The 26,749-nt window shown below is 29.2% G+C and overlaps 1 protein-coding gene and 1 pseudogene across 1 annotated transcript; both read left to right on the plus strand.

Moving 5' to 3' along the window:
* Window positions 1–669: 669 nt before the first annotated feature.
* On the plus strand, window positions 670–1,768 carry LOC124826784 (mini zinc finger protein 3 pseudogene; annotated as a pseudogene).
* Window positions 1,769–17,726: 15,958 nt separating this feature from the next.
* Window positions 17,727–19,670, plus strand: LOC124826776 (putative arabinosyltransferase ARAD1). Its single transcript, XM_047299712.2, has 2 exons — window positions 17,727–18,683; window positions 19,151–19,670. The coding sequence occupies exons 1-2, from the start codon at window positions 17,727–17,729 to the stop codon at window positions 19,649–19,651; spliced, it is 1,458 nt and encodes a 485-aa protein (XP_047155668.1). The 3' UTR covers window positions 19,652–19,670.
* The last annotated feature ends 7,079 nt before the right edge of the window (window positions 19,671–26,749 follow it).

Raw genomic sequence — 26,749 nt, forward strand, 5'->3', positions numbered from 1 at the left:
TATTTCAAAATCCTCATTACGCAGATCTTGTGGAAGCGGCCGGTTGGTCACTTCTGTTTTCTTTCCCTTCTTCTACTTTCTACATATTCTACTTCCTCCTATATTTGCAAACCCATGCAGTGAAAACTAAAAATACAGGACACTTCAATCATCTCATGTTTTCTGGTTAAATTAATAAGCAATAACAACAACAACACAAACATGAAATAAATCGGTTTAACCAAAACTAGGTTTGATGATGGCAGATAGGTATTGTAGGAAGCATATAAAAGTGAAATTTAGAAAAATCATGACGTTGTCCTTGATTTGATCCAAAGGGGAGAAGATAAGGGTCCACACTGGGTATATGAGAGTGTGGGGGAATGGTCTTATAATTATTAGAATCTTACAAGAGTTGTTGTCACAGTAGCAAGGGCCAGCAATCTACCTTTTTAGTATCAAATCGGACCCACTGCAGATATAAAATTAGCGGCTGAGTCTAGTTAAGTGGTTTAATCTCTGAGGTTTGGGCGAAAACCAGTTTACTCTCATCTCATGGTATGATGATATTCATAAATTGGTGACAAATTCTGCCATGTATATAAAGGTAGGCATGCAGCTAAATGTGTTGTGTTTTGGTTTTTGTTGTTTTGGAAGAGTGATAGGTGAGCCATCAATTGTGGAAGACAAGTCCAGGGTTGTATGGGTAGTGTGAGGACAAGCATTCCCTCATTGAGCTCCCATTTTAAGTTTTGTCCTCTTCTGAATCAGAGGGCGCCACCTCCAAAACAAACAGCTGATCTTCGTGCAATAAACATAAACACTTGAACCTTTCTCTTGCTTTGTAGCCAATTAAAACAACCACCGCTCCCTCTTCATGATGTGTTCTTCCTTCATTGGCTCATACACCAATAATCATTAATGCTTTCACTACTCCTTTTTTGCCTGTCCTCTTCAAAATTTATTTTATTTAGACCATCAAAAACTTTCTGCTCTATTTATCATCACTTATGATCACATTTTCCATCTCTTCATCCTACCTATAGCCCCCTCGCCCCTACTTCTCTGCCATTTATAAATCTACACGCTAGGGTTAGGGTTACCCACCAACTATATATTAATTGTATATAGACACAGCTACCTAGGGCGCTATATTATTATATTATATATACACATCTATCTCTATATCAATCCCGTTTTCTCTTGTGTCGATCCCCTACTTACTTTTCTGCTCTGTGGTGTGCGGAATCAAGCGGCGGTTAGGGTTTTGCCAGGATGAAAAAGAGGCAGGTGGTGGTGAAGAGAGAATACGCCGCTTCTTCTGCGGTGGGGAATATTCGATACGGGGAGTGCCAGAAGAATCATGCAGCCAACACCGGAGGTTACGCAGTGGATGGTTGCAGGGAATTCATGGCTAGTGCCGGTGAGGGAACGACTGCTTCGCTTACATGTGCGGCTTGTGGCTGCCACAGGAACTTTCACAAGAAGGAAGTACTGCACGGAGTCAACTGAACCAGACCAACCTGTGTCTCGCTCTGTGATTCATGAGTGAGTTCTTTCTCGTTCTTCTCCTCCATTCCTACCACCCACAGTCAGAAACCAAAAAAATAGAGAAACACAATATATATAGATATATATATTGAAGAGTTTGTGTATCAAATTACCTTTTCTTCTTGCTTCTTGCTTCCATTGGTGCTTGCAATTAAGTCTTGATTGCTGATACAATAGACATTGATTCCTGTGAAAGAAAATATTGAACTTATGAACTTCTGTTATTGGAATATTACTCTATTGTTCTCTTCTCCATCTTTTGCTCTTCCTCTGGTCTTCCTCCTCCTTTGTTTACAAGGATTAATCTTGCAAGGAAGAGACGATAAGATGGAGAGAAGATAAAGCGATCCACCCTGCTTTGAAATTTACTTTTAACCATGTTAGCACAATCATTTATTAAGCTAATTAGGCTCCTTTGTCATCTTCTTATTAACCTTTTCTCAATCACCAAAAAATAGATGGAATCTTGGAGAATGAATTTAGTGGAGATTACCTGTTAACGACTACATCTGTTTAAGAATAAAGAAGAACATCGCTTCAATATTTTATCATATATATTTCTATGCTTATATTTTCTTATTAACAAAGTATAATTAGTTGGTGTTTAATATAAATAACTAAAATTAAATGTTAGTTTTTTTCTATTGAAAATTAACACAAAACATCTTTATAATATTTACTTGAATTTTGTCCAAATTAGCATAAAATTATGAATCCATAGAATTAAAATTCTTAATACATTGGAATTCTTTTTTTTTTATTTAATGAATTTCATTTAATACTTTATGGGCATTAACTATTGCTCTTTTAGTTTTTTGTTGTTGTCTTTTTGTACTAAAAAGAACAAAATCTAACTATTATATGTGCAAGCTCTAAAATATTCTTTAATTTATAATCATCATTGTCCCTACCTTTTAAAATAAAGTTTAACGTTTATGTATGGTTACGGACATATATAATGAAATGTAAGAAAAGAAATATTAAGTTGACAACATGCTGACTATTTATTATCTACTTTTAATATTAATGTTAATATATATATATATATACAGAATAAATATCGACATTTACTTACAGATGAAAATTTATTGATATAAAAATATTTGTTTTGCTCTTTTTTAAATATTGGGTTGTTTTTAATTTGATGTGGAATTTCTGCAGCAATTGTTCTTGAAAGTGTACTTAAATTTGTGAAAATACTGTAACTAGTATAACTTGTTTTAAACTTATTTCAATACTTTTGTGTTCAAACTTTCATGTATAAATTCTTGGAAACTTATTTACTAAGAAGTGATTTAGATAAAAACCTATTCATTTCATCTTATTTTACCAAAAAAACTATGTTCTTTTAAAACTAAATTCAATATTAACCTTTTATTTAAGTTTCTTATTAAAATTTCAAAAAAAAAAGACAATTAATTATTAAAAAGCTACTTTTTTTTGTGTGTTATAGGTGTATTAATGAGGTATTTACTTTCAACTACTTATGTATAAGATTCCGCCGAGCTCTAACTGTACCAATGATTTGTTTGTAAAACTATGAACAGCTTATAAATGAAGTTAACATTACAAGGCAATCTTCAATGCACGCCTTAACACCAATTAATTTATAATTTATTTTATATGTCTTCAATTAGTTATACTATTTAATTGTAATTATTACGTGTTAATATAAAAGTATTGATTATTATATTTAATGTTTTTTACAAAAGATTTTTTTTTAATACAAAAAGAGTTATATATATTTATTAAAATTTTCATAGACCAAGGTTTTGAACATATAATCTGGGTTTGACCAGGAGATGCTCTGATTGTCTTTCAAAATAAAATTATAATTGTAATTAAATGAAAATAAATTTTATTAAAAAATATTTTCACAATTAAGTAATACTTAGACTCTTACATAAATGTTCAAATTCTATAAACTATTTAAGTAATCCTTCAGATTTTATGTTTGTTCAAATTTAAGTAATCTTCCAAATTTTAAGTGATATAAATAAAAATGTTATTAAAATATTAAAATATTTATAAAAAATCCCAATAAAAATAAATGTTCGTGAAATAAATTAGTATAAAAGAGACAAATCATCAATAATAAAAATGGAAGAATATTTGGTGTTTATATTGTATTAAAAAAAAAGACACATCCTCAGTTATTTACTTAAATAAATTCTTTAACTTAAATATTTGACTTGCGACCACCTAATTATAATTATACAATTAGGTTCAAATCTCAAACCATTTACTTTTAATTTTTTGTTCACTTTAATAGCACATTATAGAAAAAGTATTTCAAAATAATAATATAATAAGTAATAAAATATTTTTTTTTAAAATTGAGAAGCTCTAATGAAAATAGACATAGCAAGAAAATAAAAAAATAATAATTAAATAAAACATAAATATTTATAATGTGAAAAATACATTAATGTAAGAATTAAAATTACAAGTCGTAAATAACAAATAAATACATACAATCACATTGATCAGTATATAATAATAAGGTATCACTTTTTTTGAACTATCTAACAAATAATATAATAAAAAAAGATGAAAATTTTCAAAATAAAATTGTTATTGTGAATAATTTTTTCCTTCTTCATATTTTTCAATCGACAAGTCAGTGAAAAGAAATATTATAATTCTGTTGTTAAAAAATAAGTTCCAATGGATATTTAAAATTTAGAATATATAGTTCTTTCTCGTCTCTTAGTTTGCTGCCATATTTTTGAGTCACACACAACTCTAGTTTGATTACACTTAACCTTATAGGAACAGAGTACAATTATTCAACAGCAATATATATAAGTGATTTGTTGAGAGCAAGCACTTTAAATTAGGTTATATATATTATGGGCTCACCACTCTTTTTCCTCTTTTCCACAATAGACGGTCCCTACAATACCCATACAAATGTTTGCTCGTGTCTGCCATAGTTGTCTTCTGAATATATATTTTGAATATATATATATATATATATATATATATATATATATATATATATATATATATATATATATTATATATATATATATATATATATATATATATATTTATATTTATATTTATGTTTATGTTTATGTTCATGTTTATGTTTATGTGGGTATGCTGTGTCCATGCTTTGTCTCTCTCCATTATTTTCAACTTTTCTTTTTTATTTTCTCAATACTCTTCAACATATTCAAAAACTTATAAAGCATTCCTTTCATCCTGTCCTACCATCTCCACTATATATTTTCATAATAATATATTTACATCACAAAAATCAAATAAATTAAAAAAAGTAATGTAATTTCTACTTTTATAAATAGAATTGCACTGATATAATTAATTGAGATTTTTTTCTAAAGTTTTGGTAGCTTTTTATATATCTGCCTATATATATAATATAAAATTGTCTTATTTCTACTAAAATCAATATAACATTTTTAATATATTTTTTTCACATCCAGATATGATCAGACATGTAGCGATTTAATAACAAGTGAATCCATATATCCAACCAATAATAAATCTTATAAAGATTGGTTTTTAAACATGATTCTAATAGTAGGAAGGTTAAGAAATAAATATTATATCTAATGCAACTCTATAAAACAAACTTTTAAAATAAAATATGGACTCTTTATATATTATAAAATCATTTTATCTCTAATTAACCTATTTTAACATTAGTTTTTATTTAATTTTCTTACACAGTTGGTTATTTTTTAAACTATAGTACAACTTTTTATATGGCGTAAAGTTAATAATACATCCTTTGACTTATAGATAAGACAACACAAATTTTCTTTAGTTTTTCCAACTTGTGTTTGTTATCATTGACATCTTAGAATAACTTCCCACTTCCTTATGCTCTCAATTTTCTTTTTAAGAAAAAATAAAATTCCCAGAAAAAAAAAAGTGGTGGATATATTATTTTCTTTAGAGATAATAAATGTCTTTTAAAATTATTAACCCTGATACATATATATCTACATAAATAAAAGAGAATAAATTTATCACATAATGAATCATTAGTGCAGAAAGAATATTTAACATATGTTATTTTGGCCTTTTAACGTTAGATCCAGACCCAACGTCTTTGTGGGTGACGTTAATCAAACATCGGACTACACAGGTTCGACGTCTTTATAAACGTCGGACATGCATTAACCGACGTCTAAGGGTTCTATAGACATCGGACATGGCATTAACCGACATCTACTGCAGCTCGTGTCTTTGGATAGCATAGTAGCACCTTCTTCCTTTGCTCGTTTTGTCATAGAAAAGGTTTGTCCTTTGGACCTCTTATGGCATTTCAACCGAAAACCGAATCTGGGTCCTTGTCTAGTTCCATTCCAACCGGCAATGAAAACGAATACGGTGACTTGAGAACTAGGCAAGGACCCAGGTTCGGTTTTGGGTTGAAACGCTATAAGACATCCAAAAGACGCAAACTTTTCTTACGAGGAAACTAGCAAAGGGAGAATGTGCTACTACGCTACCCAAAGACACGAGAAAAACTGCACCAAAACACAACAAAACTCATTTTAATCGGTTCAAATGGAAGATAATCAATCAAAGACTAATTTAATCGGAGTAAAAGTATGTTTAAACTGTTCAAAAGAGACAAAAGCGCACCTGGAAATGCAATGTCGTGGAGAGAAAAGGCGAGAAGAAAGACGATGAAGTGCGCGTAACCGCGGGTTCGATTTCTGATTTAACAACAAACAAGACGTCGGACACCTAGGGAACCGACGTCTATTCTCGCCTAGACGTCGGGGCCCTCACTAATATGACGTCCAAAACAACTTTTCACCTACCTTGTCAAGCTATTTAGACGTCGGATGACGGTATCCGACGTCTATATAGCGGAAAAAATGAACTTTTCATCTACCTGTCAGACATATACACGTCTGTTAGGAGGGGCACCGACGTCCATAAGCGTATATAGACGTCGGGATGGCGGGATCAAACGTCTATAAGACGGAAAAAAAGAACTTTTCATCTACCTCGCAGACTTATAGACGTCTGTTAGAAGGGCCCCGACATCTATAATATTATAGACGTCGGAGTCCCTCCTAACAGATGTCTATATGTCCAACTTATTTATGAAAATGTCACCGATCAATAATTTACGTTAATTATTTTGTAATCCAACATCTAGTAGGTGATGTTAAAGGCCAATTCTGCACTAATGAATGATTAGGCTTCATAAAGAGTTGTATCACATCAACCATCCTAAACTTATTCAATTATTTAACTTATTCAATTATTCATTACAATATTCAAATTATGTTAATAATTATAACTAATTCAAGTTGCATCAGTATATTATTATGTATTTGTCAAACTCAAAGGTCTTATTCCTCTGAACGTGTTAACACTTCAACTAGTCAATATGCTACTTCAATCCACCCTTTGATGTGTTACCGATGTCCTTCTCCAGATAAGAATGATTTCTTTTAATTGATGAGACTTTTTTTTTTTTTAAATAGCTTAAGGAGTACTTTATCCCGAACTAGCAGCTCAGTACGTTATTTAATTTGAAAAAAAAAAAAAAAGCTCTTTGAGTTCAAATATGATTAAATTTATAAAAAACACTTCCTTTTGAATATTGAATTTGTATTCAAAATTAAGTTATTTTGTCCTAAAAAAAAATTCACGTTTGCACTTTCATGAATTATTTTGATCACATTTTGCAATAATTTGGATGTTCTTAAATTTAATTTGTAGGAATAAAATGGAATAAAAAAGGGACTGTATATATAAATATTAGGACACTTTGGGATATTTCAATCCGTATACAAAAATTATGTGCAATGTTTTTTAAGAGTTAGATTTCTGAGTTGTATGAGGTGTGTATACATATAATCAAAACATTCTCTTCTTATATTTTACTATATATTATACTTTAACAAATGTAATAGCCATTCAAAACAAAGTATTAGCATATATAAGATATACTTAATGACAAGTGGTGTTAGTTAGTTGTCTATTACTTCATTAGCTTTTTATTGGTTTATTCACTGTTGATATCTCCCTCATCCCGCTTCTTGTGATTCCTTTGTAGAGTTTGGATTTGTTTTACAGTAAGCTGTCTTGCACACTTCACCATCCACTAGTACATTTTTGTGTGGCCGAAGGATTATTTTGCACAATCTTGTCTTTCCCTATAATAAGATTTTATGATTGTTATGTATTACAGTATGATATGATTGTATTGATATGTCATGTTCCTTCTCATCTTCTTGCAAAAACACATAAACCTCTAGATTGGACTATTTGAGTTTGTTAGCCATTTTCTTGCATTTGTGTCTATTTAGATAATTTTATGTTTTATTATTCAGTTTTATTTTCATGCTCTCTTACACATAGCTCATAATAATGTCTTAATGTGATAAACTAGGCATAAATATCAATTTGAGAGTTGCTTTTTGATATTTGTCAATTATCCATATTTATAATATTTTTGTCGATAAAAAAAGAAAGGGACTATGAATAGAAAATACCTAAAAGAAGAGTTATTAACAAGGACAAAAAAAAAGTATTTATTAACAAAGATATAAGGGATCAAAACATATTTTTATTATGATCGTTGAAAAAATCGTTCAAAATATGAGGATTCTATTATATATCAAGTTCTACTTACATGAATTTAAATAATGATCAACTAATAACATTTAAAAATATGTATTTCTAACAATGTAAGTTATTTGTAATAAGTAGGTGATCTTTTATAGTTATATATGAAAGCAATTCATATATAACAAAAAAATTCGTCTTTTTTATTACATCAATTACCGTATTAGAAAATATTACGAACGAAACCAGTCTGTGACTTGTTTGGATTAAAAAACATTACAAATAAAACGATAATAAATTAGTTTTAGACAAGTTAACACTTGTTTAGCATTTGTTTTCATAAATGACTTCCAACTTTGGAGAAACACTTCATACATGTTTTGTTTCCAACTACATATCAAAAACATTTTCTTCAACCTCATCTATCTTTACATACTATGAGTCCTAATTGGCCACTTTTATAATACAAATGTAGTTATTGTTCTCTCCTAAGGATTTATACAACGCTCAACAATTTTTTCACTCAATAATTCAATTAGACCATAAAGTCATAAAAATACAAAAAATTCTTTTTGGTATTTTCATAATACAATTGGTGTGCAAGGAAAATTAATATACATTATTTACAATTTGTCAAGATTAAATTTCATCCACTTCATTAGTATACATTCGAATCCTAGGATAACTCATTCAAGATTTCAATCCCTTGAATCCTAAACAAGTGAAATCATGTCATAACTTCAAGATTATAAGATTACTAATGAAACATATGTTCTACAAGCTCCATTAGGTATTAAATTTCAGTTTTAGGTTTAAAAGAGATTTTCTAACAACTCAAGAACCATTAAATCAAGCCATGGGTAATCAAACACAACAAACATTAAGCATAGAAATCAAATACTAACATAAATGAAAAAACATAGTCATTAACATCACAAAATACACAATGTTCAATTTATTACATCTAATCTCCACGAAAGATTTAACTCTTCATGGTGGAGAACTTAGGGTTTACAAAATGAAGAGATAAGAAAGAAATGGAAATCAAGGAGAAGAAGAAGGCCCTTTGTAGATATACATAGTAGTTGCTTCATGCTTCAATCATGCCTCTCATTTGTGTCAGCACCTCCAATTCGTAACTCATCTTCATCTTCTATCCCAAATGGGGAAAAACCACCATGGATAAAGGAGAAAACCCAAGGAGGTGAAGGATAAATTCTCAGCATCCCAAACAACCTCCAAGAGCCTCTCCCATGCACGGTAGGTGATTGTAATTATGTAAAAATGAGGAATGCCCAAAACCCTCGTGAAAATGTGATTAAATACTCACTTCCATGCATTAGCAGACTCACCCAATAGCTTCATTCTTCTTCAGCGAGGACTAAAAATCGATGTTCTTTAACTTGTAACTCGTTAGGTGAGCCATATACTCAACAACTCAAATATTGTAGGTTTGAGATGTCATTTTTGTCTAGCGAGCAACCAACTCGCCTAACGACTCAGCCTGTAACTCATGGTGGTTTTTTGGTCGTATGGATCTTGTCCATTGCAGAATAACCCTACAAATGAGTCATTTCTTCATGTTTACCGTGTTGGGTGTAATTTCAGTGCCCACGATGTAGGTATTTATATAAAAATCATTATTTCTTGTCCAAGCATGATTCGTTGAGTTGCAGCTTATTTTTCTCTACCATAATTGTTTCCTATTGACTTATTTACGCACTGAAAATAGATATTGGAAGTAAACAAACATAAAACAACTAAAATACAAAACAATTTTAAAACAAGATAAACTTGAGGATTAAACAAGATAATGGAGAAATTGATTTTATTCACAAAAACTAACATTAATAAAAGATAAAAAATAATGTTATCATACCTATGTGGTTACATGAGACAAGTTCAAACTTTACTAATACCCTAAGAATTCCGGGAAAGAAAAGAAAATGTAGAAGATTCCTCGTACATTAGTAAAAGGTAGTTAATGTATGCTCAAGTTAACAGGAATTGCATATGTTACAAAAATGTTAGGTAGATATTTGATATAGAAAAAAAAAATCATATGCTCACATATCATAGGATAGATAAGTTTTGAGATCATTAAGTGTATTGACTCTGATTTTTCTAAATGTCAACATAATATAAAATCTACCTGATCAGACTATGTATTTATAAAATCTACCTCAGACTATGTATTGACCTTTATAACTTTTTACAATGATAATTGAGTTCATAACATGTTATGAGACATCTAATCACGAAACTAACATTAAAAAAATATTTATAGTGATTGATATGGAAGACAAATTCCACTATTGTTATGTATTCTTATCATAAATCCAAACATGTTTTTGCTTTTATGTTTTATAATTAACATGATAGATCAATATTGATTTATAAGAGTATTTTATTAAAGGTAGTTTGAAATTGATTATAACATATTAAACATTAAAATGACACTTAATTTTAAGATACTATTTTGATCATCTTTTGTCAAAATTGTTATACATGTTTGTATAATAAAGAGTAAATGTTAAAGTGTTGAAAAAGGGTAATGTGGTAGGAAGTAGAAAGTTTATGAATTATACAGAGGACCTACATTCTCATTGCGAAGGTGTCTCTTTCAATTAATACAATGTAGAAAGCAAACTCGTTGAATCATTCTCTCATCATCCACTGCCCAAAAATGGTAGGAACAAATGGCCAAATCCAACTCACACGAAGGCCTGCAACATCCAATTAGTGTACCTAAAAATAGCAAAGCTACAACATCACTCCTATCATGCACCTGTCACTATATATCGCAGTCAAAAAATCATATCAACTACTTCTTATATTAACCCTATTCAAATACATATCTTCTTTGCAATACCAGAACCCATTTTAAAACAAAAAAACATTCCTCATCATTCATGTCAAACAACTCAAGAAGAAACAAAAACTTACTCTTACACAACCTGCCTATTTAATACCAAACACATTAGTACCACTAGTTCCTACTTTCTTAGCCCACATAATTCCTCATTTTCAGCAATTCGATCACCTTTTTTTTTTGTCTTCACAATTATATTTTAATATCCTAACGTATTTCTATCATTAACATATTTTTATTTTATTTTTTGTTTTATATTATTTGTAATTTGTTTTGTGTTCTTTATATTTATAGATAGTACTACATGAGTCACCTTTTTGTTTTTTTTTTCTTTCTATTTGTTAAATTTCCCAACTCATGGACACCCGCAAATGAGCCGTATGTTGTCTTTTTTTTTCACATTTATACGTGTTGTTCAAAAGAAATTTAAAATTAGTTAATAAAGAATAAAAATATAGAAATATTTATAATTACAATTTAGAGATCTAGCTATACTAGGTGTTGTGCAGACCAGTTTATGAATACACTTGGGTAGTGGGAGCGGTTTCTTTCGAAAGGCGACAATGGAGAAAAGTTTTTAGTATGATTATAATAATATTTTTTATAATTATGACTTATAAAAACTTTGACGTTGACGTGAACAAAAAAAAAGACAATTAATTTATCAAATATATCGTTTTTCTTATATTATTTTTTAAATATATATAATTAATTCAAGTCAAGCTTGTGATTTTATCCTCGTTTAGGCAAACAAAACCCAAATCCATGAACTTTTTTAGTTCCTCAAATCGAAGGTCTGACATTCCAAAATAAATAATTGTTGGATTAGGACAATTGGTCAAAAGATCATGATTAAAGAGATACACATATATAATATAGATAAATATTTAAAATAGAAGTATATAAATAAGTGATTGATACATGCACATGGGATTCTCTTGAAAGACCCAAAATACAAAATAATATAATGAAGTCTTTTTCTCATAATGTGACATTACACTCCTCATGAAAATGATTATATAAAATAATCATGCATATATTTGGTTAATTGAACAAAACATTAGAAGTTATAAAAAAACTAAAATTAAAATTTCTAAATGGAGGTCATTTTTAACCACCACTGTGATAGCTTTATTTCTTTGATGTATAGAAAATCATTATTTATAAAATAATAAGCCCATGGATGGCCAAGAGGTGGTGCATTTATACTTGGTGGTGTCCGAAGCAACGAATAGTGTAGCCTTGGTCCAAGGAAATCTTAAACAACGGCCCATATATTTCATAACCTGAGTTCTGCAGGACGTAGAGACCAATAAATGGATTCTCTTCGTTTACAAATCGTTCAATAAAAAGGGCAAAACCAACTCCTCATTGGTGGTAGGTCAAATCAAAGAAATATATCATGTCAAAGACAACTTGTTCCTCTGGTATTATCACAAGATGAACCAAATAATAAAAGATTTTGAAATCGTCAAAGTATATTGAGAACCAAATCACTCTATAGTTATTAGTACTCGCCATATCTGATAAATAAAAATAATTAATTTAAAATATTTAAACATTTTATTGAATGACAACTAGATGATTTGTGGAATATACATAAAAATAAATTATTAAAACAATTTATACTTGGACAACCATGTATATATCACTGTCATTTTAAATTGAATAGAGCAAGAAAACAACGCATGGCCATTGGTGTTTGACCTTTCCTTTTGGAGCACGTGGGTCTCTACTGTTGATGCAACCTCTCAATATCGCTATATCCATGCCTCTACTTCACACCTCACATCCCACGGGATCCTATCATACTCATTTCCGGAAATTTATTTACCATATATAAATAAATTAACATTGTTTCATTATATCATTATATTTCAGATTTTTCTTTCTTTTTCTTTAATCACATCTATTATATTTCTTACATCTTGAACAAATATTGTAAAAATAATTATTAAATATCTTATATTTATAACATGTTATAAAAATATACACATGCATAAAAAATTCATTTTTTTTTCAATAGGAAGGAAGACTTGTAATAGCTACAACATAGAGGTTACTCGGTCAACTTTATATAATCTAGTATGTCTCTTTGTCCCGTATTTTTCATCACTTTTTTTTATAACACCACACAATAACTAAAAAAAGTAACTTAAAAATTTAAGACTTCTATTTTCTTTTTCATTTTTAAACTTCCGCATCTTATCATTGCCATATGTGTCTTCAACCTTTATTTTCATGCGGTATTTTAGGGAACTAAATTATCTGCAGATATATATTTCTAACGTGATATTTAATTTAATATATTATTAGTATGATTATTGTAGAAAATTCACATAAATATATATAATGGTGGTGAACTAATTAAAAAAAATATCATGCAACATAACATATATAATACCACATATCAACTAATTAATTTATCAATAAATTATAATGAAATTTTTCTCAATCAAATAACTACAATATGACAATAAAATTGTTACACTCTTAATTTCTTAAAGACTTGTATCAACCATGTTTAGTCGACATTAATTTATTATGTTATAATTACTATTACTATTATCAACATTATCTGTGCTTATTATAACTATATGCTGGAGACTTATTTCGTAAAATTTGGAAGACTTGCTGAATTGATTTTATCTTTCCTTGCTTAAAAACTTACTATAGGCTTTTATAACATCTAAACAATAATAGTCGGATGACATAATTTTCATAAGCAAACTTATTGTTTCTTTAATGCTTGAGCGACATTGTTTAAGCATGTTGTTTTGCTGTTGAATGATTTCACATAATTTAGAAACTCATGCACCACCAAGACTCAACACCTAACAATTATGTTTTTTCTTATGTATCATTTGTTCTAAAGAATATAGAGTTATTTCAGTTTCTTTTGTCAAGTTTTAAGTCTTACTTAAACTATACATCTAATTACTAGAATGATTACTAGAACAATAAGCAATACATGTGTTGAAAATCTATCTTAAATAGAGATAAGGTTAAAATACAACATTTAAGTGGAAGAAAATATTGTCTTACTAAGTTGGTTTAGTAAATATAAGTTATACTTAAATCTACTTTAACCACACGATATCTCGTTATTAAAAAATATATTGAATATTGGATTAAAGGTAAAAGATCAATTAGGATTTTGTACAGAAAAGTTAAGTTTATTTATTTTCTAATATGGTTTCGAAGTTAATAAAAGTCTATCATAGTCAATATTTAGATATATTAAGTCATCAACTATTAAGTCTCTCTAATTTCTATGTTTGATATCCTTAGTGTGATGAGTCGATTTTGTAAAACTAAATTAAATTTAAACTTACTCTATCACCATTTAAACAATATCATCCTAAAAAACAAAATTTACTGACAAAATACAACACTAAACCATCTTCTAAATTTAGTATATTTTAAATTTACCAAATTCAATCTCTATTATGAAAATTCTTACTTTCAATTACCCATTAATTATTATACACATAAAGCATAATTATATCTTAACATGTATAATTTCATAAATTTATTCCATACTTATACTAACAAAATATGATAATTAATTTTCCAGATAACTAAGAAAAATCTTTGTTTTATTCACATCTAGAAATTCTATATGATAAGTTTCAAGGATCAAATTACATGTTTACAACAATTATTTTTTACAAAACACACTAACGAAAACAAAAATAAATAAAATAAAATGTCTTTAGTAGAATAAAATTGAAGAAGAAAAAAGAGAGAGAAAATAAATAGTGTAGAAAAATAAAAATGTAAGTAAAAAAACAAAGTGTGAGGTCATCGATTCACTCTTGACTTTTTGAATACCTTTTTGTAAAGATTTTGAGATGATTGGGGAAAAGTTTTTATTTTACTTTCATTCTTTAAGCTCTGTTTGTTTGGATAAATATCTTTGTTCGCGTGTAAGAGAAAAGATTATTTAAAGATGGATTTGAGATTTTATTAGTATTCACATAAACGGATTGGGAAGGAATCATAAGGATGATTTGGAAGGGAGACGGATTTTCTCTCTAGATGAAAGGATTATAAGGAAAACATAAATAGCAAATATTATAAGGAAAGCATCAACCAGCAATATTGCTTACACATCTGCACATGCTGCATTTAAGAAGGCATTTATGATTATTATTTAGCTGCCACATTAATGATGCCAAATAATTGTATTATATGGTGCAATTGAATTTAGCTCAACTTTACTGTCTGTGGCCTATGAGTTGAACAAAATTAATTTTAAATTATTGAATTATGTCTTTCAACTTAAATTTACTAAAAAAAAATAGCACATCCAATGGAACAGTTCCTTTTGTTTTTAGGTATACCTCCAGATTTATAATAAGGTAACAAAATTAATAACAAACATAATGAGTGTCCATTGTTTTTTATCTCTACAAAAATTCAACAAATTATAATTACAGACATAGTCTGTATTTACATCATAAGGTTGTTAAACCAAGTACAAAATAAAGCTTCCGTCACTTTTTGTTTGTTACTATGATCAAACATAAACGAACTGCAGAAGCGTGTGTTTGAATGATTAGTACAAACAAACATAGTTACAGAATTAGTGTGTCCGGTATAAGAAAGCATGGGGCTGAAGTTGTGGTGAAATGGTGATCACAGTAGAGACATGTTTTTGATGACAAAAATACTGTCATTTTTTATGACCTAAAAAGTGTGCACAGCCTGGTAGGTGGTAGGGGTGACAAATAGCACAACGGCAGTGTCTAACAAGAGTAGGCGTGGAGCGTGGAGCCAAGTAGCCACTATACATCAGACGTAGCCTTTTGCTAAGCTGAATAAGTCTAAAAGAACAGTTTTGTATGAACTAAAGACTCAAAAAGCTGTTAGACCAAAAGCTGTTTACAGTACATGCAAGCTCAGCCTCCTGCTCAATCACTGGCCAAATTGATCAGATGGATTCAACTCATCCAAAATTCTATCAAATCTATCAAAGTACAACTTTTTATATTTTTTTTTTCACAGTTTGCTTGTGCATGCCGGGGATTTGAGTGATGTTATCCATTTTTTTTTTTACTTCATGATCATATTTTCCTTTAAAAATAATTAAGATATTATATCATTTCAAATATTTATATAAAAAGTTGACAGCACACCGGAGTGGAAGAAATTATTTAAGAAAATTATTTAAAAAGAATTAAAATAAATAAATATAAAATAGAATTATAAATCCATAATTAATTATTTAATTTTTTTATATTATCAAATTATTTATTAAATATTATTTATAGGTAATTATAACATTTAAATATAATTATGTAAATAAATTATTTATTTAAATATAATAATAATTATATTATTTTTTAATACAATTTAAAAAAATTCCATGCTAGTCTCAAACTATTTAAACAAAAACCTGATGCCTAAAAGACGAAAGAATCAGAATCAATAGATTAACCAAAACAAAGCCCAGTAGAAGGAAAGAATGAAGGCCCATTGTTTCTTGGTGTCCAATCTTTGTTCCGCTTTTTCCAACGATGATGAAATATTATTGTTTACATTTTTATTATAAATTAAAATATTAATATTATTACTTTTTCGAGTAATAACTTTTAATATTTCTTTTCTTGTTTTATTCGGTTCACTAGTTACATTTTCACACACTACCCACTTAATTAATAAAAATAATTTTCTTAACAAGGTCAAAATGCGTTTTTTTTTAATATATTTTTAGTTATAATTGACCATCTTACATGTCTATCTCTTATAATCTCGTCTTTTACTTTTATTAATAATTTATTTTCAGTTTTTTTTTTCTTAAAAAAATAGTTATAGTTTAATTAATAATGTAAATTTGAACATAATTTACATAGTAAAAAAGTCACATGCTTTTTCGTTATTTTAAATTCTATAAATAGGAAACTGAGAACATTTCAACTGAAGGAAAACTCAAATTTGTGCACACTGATTCTTCTAACCTAAAACTTTTCCCTGGGACTTCAGAATGGATGCCAATACTCATGTTAATCATACATATGGCTCTTATGAAGACTATTTTAATATATAATAATATACCATTAAATAATAATAATAATATAAAATTGTTTTGATATATTTCAATCAATATAAATCTCAAAAGGGGATGAATTAGAGAGGAAGAAGTGAACAATCTAGAAAAGATAATAAAAAGAAAAAAATTAAGTTTAGAAAGCAATAGAAGTAATACAAAGTTAATGATAAATTGGAAGGTTATTTAAGAAAATTATTTATAAATTAAGGAGGTATATTTATTGAATATAATTGTAATTAAAAAAATGGATTAAGAAGGATCCTGTGTCCCAAAATATTTCTTTATAAATAAATAAATAACTGTTAGAGCAGTTTTTAGATTGATGCTTCAGAATTTGAATGAAAGGTAACCATAAATGTGATTGGTGAATTTTCATCACAAGAAACTTGCTTCCACAAAAAACCTTCAGGTACTCTTTGTTGCCCAACCGAACCCCTACACATCACCTCATTGGCCACCAGTTTTGACCACCCACATTCCAATTTCAATTCTTTTTTCCATTTTTACTATTATCTTCTTATGCCCTTTCCTAGAGAGATTTCATCAGTGCATGCAAGATTACTAATAATAGTTATAACATACTCACTAGTATACTTTAGTCTTTAATGAGGAAAATCTGTTACCACATTATTCTGTCTGCCCTCTTGTTTTATTTGTTGATTTTCCTAAGACTTTCCATTCCTCTCACACTGTTCTTCAACAATGTCAGACAGGAACCTTGTTTTTCCAAGATTCTTTATGTTTTGTGTCGTGGTTATTGCTACGTTACTTCTGGTTCTATATTCCTCTTTCCTCCTCCACCTGAGCAACCGTTCATTCATTCCCAGATCAGTCTTGGAGTTTGTTCTTGACAACAATGCATCACTTGATTTCAAACCCAGTTTCAAGAGGGAACAAATTATACCCCCTCCCTTAAATTCTCAAGGTCTAAAAGTTCAACGACAAAGGTGTCAACTTTCTAATTCAAGCCAGAAATCAAATTCTCCAGCACAGATGGGGAAGATGGCCTGTGACACAACCCTTGCCCTCTTAAGGGTGTTCATGTATGACTTACCTCCAGAGTTTCACTTTGGGTTATTGGATTGGAAGGGGAGCGTGAACCAAACATGGCCTGATGTGAATAATCCAAAACATGTCCCTCCATATCCAGGTGGGCTTAACTTACAGCATAGTGTGGAGTACTGGCTCACTCTTGATCTTTTGTCATCAAACATTGCAAAAGTTTTTAGGCCTTGTTGTGCTATTAGGGTGCAGAATGCAAGTCAAGCAAATGTGATTTTTGTGCCATTTTTCTCATCTTTGAGTTACAACCAACATTCAAAAATCCATGGTAAGGAAAAAGTTAGTATTAACAAAATGCTGCAAGAGAGATTGGTACGGTTTCTAATGGGGCGAGAAGAATGGAAACGTTCTGGAGGGAGGGATCATGTGATTGTGGCCCACCATCCTAACAGTATGGTTCATGCAAGAAGAAAGTTGTGTTCTTCCATACTCGTGGTTGCAGATTTTGGTAGATACCCTTCTAAAATAGCAAATATTCAGAAGGATATAATAGCTCCATACAGGCATCTAGTAAACACTACACCAAGAGCTGAATCAGCTTCATACGAGGAACGTCCTACACTTCTATATTTCCAGGGGACAATATATAGGAAAGCTGTGAGTCTCTCCTACTCTGAAATTATCTATTTAATGCTTTATTGTGAAAAAAAAAAGTTTTAGCATTGACTTTATAGATTTTCTCCATGTTGGATGGTAGTTTATGAGCTGATTTGGAAATGGCCATGCACCTTGGTCCGTTACTTATTTGTTTTTCATTAAAATTCATAGAAAACCAATTAGAAAACAAATAACAGGGTTACTGAGTTGAATCATACTATTGTGAATATCGTTAAACATTCCCATTCATTTAGAAATTTCAGGCACAGGTAGGATGAAGAGGCTGCTTGTGTTAGGACCATTTTGTCAAAATATCAAAACTCATCTGCTACGTTAAGCTTTTCTCATAATCTTAGTAGCGAGTAATGATGTGATTTATACTAACTTTCATCATATTTGTAACTAATATAAATCTACCAGATGAGTGTTTATTTATTGTAATGCATTATCATGGTGAAACTCTTTAGGGAGGAGCTGTTCGCCATGAACTATATTACCTCCTCAAAGATGAGAAAGATGTGCATTTTACGTTTGGAAGCATAAGAAGAAATGGCATTCGGCAGGCAAGCCAAGGCATGGCCTTATCCAAATTTTGCCTAAACATTGCGGGAGATACCCCATCCTCTAATCGCCTCTTCGACGCCATTGTGAGCCACTGTGTACCTGTGATCATTAGTGATAAAATTGAGCTACCATTTGAAGATGTTTTGGACTACTCAGAATTTAGCTTATTTGTCCGTGCCTCGGATGCTGTGAGGAAAGGCTACCTGCTGAATCTTCTTCGTTCAATCAAGCCAGAGAAATGGACCAAGATGTGGGAAAGGTTAAAGAATATCACACAACACTTCGAGTATCAATATCCAAGCCAGCCTAGAGATGCAGTGAATATGATTTGGGAGGAAGTTGCACATAAGATACCTTCCTTACAGTTATATTTGCACAGGAAAAATAGATACCAGAGATCTTAGCTTCTTGTCAAGACGCTGAAATGTCAATCAAGGACTTAGTTTTGCTTATTTTCAACTAACAAGCTTAGCTCCCTCCCTTGTCCTTGTCACAAATTTTCACGGAATCATTTTTTATGTTCTTGAAGATGGTTGTTTTTCTTTTAAATTTCATGGGATAATCGAAACGAGATATACGGTATCATGCTTTTTCTTCCTTTAGATTTTGTAAGAAGATTCAGAAACAATGATCTAATGTCGTCGAACTACAACAGCAAAAAGAGGCAAGTTTTAACTTCATTCAGAGGTACTGTTTTTTGCTGAGTAGAACCGATACAAGATCATATTGACTAGCATCGTATTACCCCGTGGCATTTATATTGTTTATGGATTGGTATGCAAAAACTTTACATGGCAAAGCTTAATTTTCAAATGGGAACTTCTTAATTTTATGTATTTGGTGCAAGTATGTAATATGCATAGGTGAGCAATAGAATAATTAACCATATGCAGTAGCACCTGATTATGCAGGACCGTCTCCAAATTAAGATATATTCTCATGTACTTTGAAAACAATAACATAATTAAATGTTTAGATTGATTGTGCATATAATGATGTCTCCTAAATAAGTGGAAGAAAACAAAAAATAAACATGAGTAGAATGTAGGAAAACATATATATATTGTTCTTCACAAGGGGACAAAAACAAAGAGGCACTATATTCAGTATTTGAGGACTAACAAGATCATTAGCTATCAGCTATTGGTCAATTCCTACGATTGCTCTACTCTATTAGAAACAAAGCTGGCTCAGAGATTTGTTCAGCATTTCAGATGGGATGCAGACACAAGGTAGAACTGAGAACAAATATAAAAAGGAAACGTAGTAAACCAACCAACCTTTGTAGAAACGGTTAAGAACGCAAAGAAGATTGTTTTGTCTTGTCATTTCTAAAGATAGCTAAGGACAGAGCTGAAGCAGGTCAAGTTCTGTTGTGAATTGGGTCTGGTCCTTTTCTAACTGTTCTTTTGTTGGAGTGATTAGGATCAAAGGTGATGGAAGGGGCAGGTGCCAACTCCACCTTTGATTGCAAATCCTCTACAGCATAAACAGCCTTCAAGACACGAAAACTTGTAACAAATGGCAAAAGTCCGTCATCCCATCTGAGAGCAAGATGTTTGCTTGTGAAGGCAGAGACCTTAAATGGTTGAGAAGCTAAAATCCCAACACAAAGGAAAAGAAAGAAGGCTCTGAAAGTGAAAAGAGTCATGTATTTGATGTTAGTGATTGTTGTATGAGAGTTGGAAGAGTAAAAGCATAAAGCATGAGAAGGGTGGAATGATAAGTATGGTAATGGAAGGTAATATATAAGGGTGTTTAAGAAGACACTGACAGATTTTGAATGAAAGTTAAATGGACAATAGCCTTGGGAAGCCAAGAATCTTTTCCTTCAGTTTCCCTACATCCCTATCATTTGCCATTATCTTTTTTACCAAACTAAGACCCTCTTCAACACTCTACTTTATCAATCTACCTCGTCACCTCAACCTACTCATCTCTCCATCAAAACAAAACATTTCTTCTCCCATCAAAACTTCTCATAACCTTAACATTATTTTCTTTATTATAAAATTTAAAATACTCAACCTTAAATTCTAAAAATAAAACATTGAGAAAGGGACTATAATACCATAGTTTAACAATTTAACAATTTTAGACAATAACACACAAATCTTGTAATTTCAATGATAAGTTTTGTTGTTCTTAATGTTAGAAATGCTACAGAACATTGATAACATAATCCAAAGACTAACCACTTATACTCAATTATTTACTAAGCCTTTATTTGTTTTTGTGGATGTTTCTATTTACTGGATAAGTAAAGACGGATGTGCGAAGATTTAAGCTTGTTCGTTTGTGTTGATGGTAGAATGGATGAAAGTCCGAATTTGAGGGATGCGTAAGGTTTTACAATCCTTTAAAATGGTTGGAATTTGCATAGATTGATGAGAAAATTATGAAATGAACCTATTACTATTATCATATTTACTTAAGAAAATATTAGTTTAAATTGAATAATCGATTTCAATCCCAAGAGTTCATGTTGCAAATGAAATTAATTTCAACCGAGCTTTATTCGATTCTAAGTAAGTCATGTTGAAAAGGCATTTTCAGTTATTCAGTTCCATCGTCAATGTATTCAGTTCCAAGACGAGTGTATTGAGTTTCATTCTTTATATTCACAAAATATTATACTTTAAAAATAATTATTTTAATTTACTTAAATATAATTTTTTTTCATTTTAAAATTTAACTTTTATGTTTTTCTTCTCCTTATAATAATTTTTACAATTATATATATTATTAATAATTATTATTTTATATTACTTTTACTATTAAAGATATTTTGGTAATCTTTAATTTTTACCAATTAAACCATTTTTTTATCTGTCATATCTATTAAATCCTATACTAATTTTCACAAATTTTAATTCCAAATCTACTTTTACTCACCTCTAAATCTCTTTAAAAAAATACAATAATCAACTTATTTTTAAATCCCTTCAAATTCATCCATGCCTTCTCTTTCAAATTCACTTTTCAAAGTAAACATAGTCTAAATAGGCCGAACGATATCGTATTAAGAATTTGTATATCAAGTTAATCTAAATTTATTTAGGTAAAAGTTCATTAAATACTCTACATATAATATCATTTATAAAGTAGGTATTATTAAGTAATATAATATTATATATATATATATATATATATATATATATATATATATATATATATATATATATATATATATATATATATATATATATATATTTCTAACATAGTGTCTTTGCATATACTATCCATTTCGATAAAGACAATTCAATCTTATAAGGACTTCTGGATGTTAGTAAAAACACAAAGTAACTGGATAGGGTTCTTCAAAAATAAATTAGGCTTTGCTAAAAAATATAATTTCTTTTTGTGTATGTCAAAAGAGATTATAGTTCTTTTAATTTTTCGAAGAAAAAAAATAGAGTGATTATGCTTAGAAACTAAAAAAAAATCATCTGCCATTAAATATAGGATAAATGCGTGAGATTTTATAAAATCTTAATGGATTTAAATTTATTTTAATCCCATAAATATTTTTATATATACTTATGATGTTTACAAAATATTAGTTAGTCACAAATCACTCACATATCTTTAACTATTATTGTTTGATTTTTATCCTTAATTATGGCTAATTTAAAAACTAAAACTAAAAATACTAATTAATATAATTATGATAACAAAGAATATTTAAAATTAAGGCAATTAAACTTTTAGATAGATAATTTGAAATATATATTATTATCCAACCACTACCTCACTTTGAAAAAATATTCTTTCATTAAAAATCATTTATAACTTATTTATACGTTTATAATTTATTTTATACCTATTAATTATAATATTACAGTTTTGAATGATGGTATACTTTTTTTCAATATATCATAAATAGATATTTTATTTCTAAAGATAAAAATAGTAATATATTTTATATTCTTAATAATTAAAAATTATAGTATATTATAATACGTGTAAGATTATAAATTATTATTATTCTTTCCTTTTTCTTCTTTACTTAATTTAAAACTAATGTGATATAATTTTAGTAATAATATATTAATATATTTTTGTCAACAAATATTCATAACACGTAAAATGATAATTATATAATTATAAAATAAAATAAAATGGTTAATTTTTTAATAATTGTTATCAATAAAAAAACATTACCCGTAATATATGAAAATAAAAATTAAGTGATTATCTTATTTATATAAATATTAAATATATTTCTTATGGTAATGTTTTGTCCAGTACAACTCTATTAGATTTGATTATACAGAATCAAGACATTGACATTTCACTCTGGAGCTTAGAATTGACTCGATCATGGTCTTGAAAGTACACTATCCAAAAAGAATGCCCAACATTTAAAGTAACCAAAAAAATTACCAAGACTAAATTAGGACATAATATATGAATAGTTATTTATTTTATTAATATAATTTTAATATATTAAATTATTAATTATAAAAGTAAAAATATGTTTTATTATTTCATTTGTCTTTAGAGATGAGATTTCTATTTCTGATACTATAAGATATTTTTATAATAATTCAATATTATAATATCAAAATTAATTGATAAAAATAAATTATAATGAAGGAAAATGTAACATTAAGTAGTAAATTATAAAAAAATAAAAATATTTTAAATAATTTCTTCAATCATTAAACAATAAATACATTACTTAATTAAATTGTTTTCTAAAAGTATAATCATCTTAATTTGAAATATACTCTGTTTACTTAATTACTTTAATTTATTTTTACATCAAATCAACTATAATAAATAAAATAAATATTTGAAAATTTAAGAAATGAAGATATATTTATATGAAAAAAGATGCTTTGACCATTATCTACAAGCATTTTATAACATGCTTTTAAAGTTAATGTGGTCATTTAAAATGTAAATTTCTGTAGTTGTGAAAAAAGAAGGATAAAAGAGGATAAAACAGTGGGTGTTATAAATTTGTTAAATTGGCAAGATATTATTATCTGATTATGTGGAGAAATATTTATAGGAAGTATATTTAAACTACTTTAATGATTTTTTTTTCATTTATTCAAATGACCTTAAATTAGGAATAATCTAAATTGGAGAAATGATTTGTATTTGGTTTGTTTATGTTAAGAGAGGTGAATTACAGCATGATATGAGCACTAGAAATAGAAGGTGGAAGAAGGTGATCTAGAATGGTAATGCAACACAGACAAGAAAGACATTAAAAGTAGAGCATTTTGGGAACCATTCCAAAAAAAACATAACCAATAACTGTCTTTTGTGTTTCCACCACTCTCTTTATGCTAACTATCTTTAGAATTCCAAGCTCTTTTCTCCATGCAAAATTATATTTCAGCCTAATAGAATATTCCTTTATGCTTTTCTCACCAAAACCCTCCATTCATAGGGAGTTTTTATAAAACCTTTGTTAACTTCCAAATTTGACCAATCTTCCTTTATTTTTCTCCAAAATCTCTTCCAATCAATACCCTTTTTTTCTATTTATATTACACAAGTTTATGTTTCCAATAAACAGGATAATTCACATGTTTCACCACCCTAAGAAGAAAAAAGAATAATAGAATCTTGTTCTAAGAACATGGTCAATTACTTAGATACTCTTGTTGACCCACCACTTTAGAGCTATGTATAAAAGTAAAAGTAGTATCTGAACATTCTTTAAGGAAAAGAGAAAGAGAAATAAATGAATTTTTGCTTTACAAAACAATCCTTCACAGCTTTTCAGTTCCATCACTGCTAATATAATTGCCATACACCTTATGCTTATCTATGTTTGATCTTTTCATAGGTTCATTATACTATAGTTTATCTTAAGTGCTGAAGAGAATAGGCTGTAATCAGCACTTCTATTTTAAACCATTTTGAAAACCAGACATGCAGCTTTCTACATATCGACTGAAAATTGTATGAAAAAAATGCTTCTGTCAAGTCTTGGCTACAATGCAACAGACACGTGGCCCCAAAGGACTAAATGCACTGACCCAAAATAAGTAAATAACCAGAAACGAAAGCACAAAGTAGGCAAAAGCAAACTCAAATTGGTAAGGAAAAACAACCTATTAATGTTGTATAAATCTGTCAATAGTGGTCCCTGTCCCCGTTGTTGTCTCCTATTACTACAACATTGACTACAATATGCTTGATCAACAAAAGGATAAAGATCTTTCGCAGTGCTCCATTTGTACTAATTCTTGGATATATATATATCTTAAATGTTAAGGAATTGGTAAATACTCCAAAGCTAAACTGCAACACATAAAAGAAGATAGACCTTCTTCTGGGGCAGATGTCGATTGCCTAGCGGGCATGAGTGAACGGTCTTAAAGTATGATAAAGGAATAGAGTAGAAGTGCAGTCTAGGGACTTGTTTCAAAGAAACAAACATTATACCAACTGATATCTGAGACTCCAAAAGGGTACCCAGATGAAGATAAAACATGGAAAACTAACCGAAAGAGTAATGCAGAAAAAATAAATTCGACAGAAGCTACTGTTACAAAGATATTGAACTGTTAAATATGCCAAATATTTTATTAAAAGATATTAGACAATCAAATATTATGTTAGTTATAATTTAGATATTATTATAATTTGTGCACGTGTCATTTCTTTAATAGATGAAGAATTATAGGATCCTTGAATGTATATATATGGTACTTTACTCTTTGAAATAATACATCAGAATTATTCTTTAAACCTTTTATTATGGTATCAGAGCCAAATACTGATATCCTCTACAATATAGGAATCAATGTTTTTTTTCATTGAATATTTCTTATGGCTTCTTCCGATGACAATCAATCGGAGAAACATGATTCTGAAACTTCCGCTGCTTCCAAAAGTTATATTTATATTTCTACTGCTGTCGGATTTGTGATCAAGTCAGGTATATCTAACTCTGCCCTTAATCTTTCTGTTGTTACTAAGGGTAGTGATTGGATAATTGATTCAAGTGCTACTGAACATATGACTTGTGATCCTCATATATTTACTAATTTTTCCTCTAATTATTCTAAAACAATTATTATTAATGCTAATGGGGTCTCATCTCCTATTGAAGGTATAAGTACTATATCCCTCTCACCCTCCTTATCGATTCTTGATGTTTTATTTGTTCCTACATTAAACTGTAATCTTAACTCCGTCAGCAAGTTAACCAAATCACATTCTTGTGTTGCCTTGTTTTACCCAATCCATTGTCTTTTTCAGAACATCCGTTCCAAGGAGAAGATTGCTAGTGGTAGAGAGAGTGAAGGACTGTATTATCTTGAAAATGTCTCACAATCAAATCATAAAAGAGAGTTGGCTTGTCTTGCGAACGATCACATACAAGATAAAAACAAAAAAGAAATTTGGTTGTGGCATAGACGGTTGGGACATCCCTCTTTTGGTTATTTAAAAAAATTATTTCCATCACTATTTCATAAATGCGCAAAAAATAATCGTGTTGTGTTTCCTTTTAAGAAATAACAAAACTGATT

The sequence above is a fragment of the Vigna umbellata genome, chromosome 1, assembly GCF_029865625.1.
Source record: "Vigna umbellata cultivar VRB3 chromosome 1, Vumbellata_1.0, whole genome shotgun sequence".
In the NCBI taxonomy this organism is placed as follows: Eukaryota; Viridiplantae; Streptophyta; class Magnoliopsida; order Fabales; family Fabaceae; genus Vigna; species Vigna umbellata.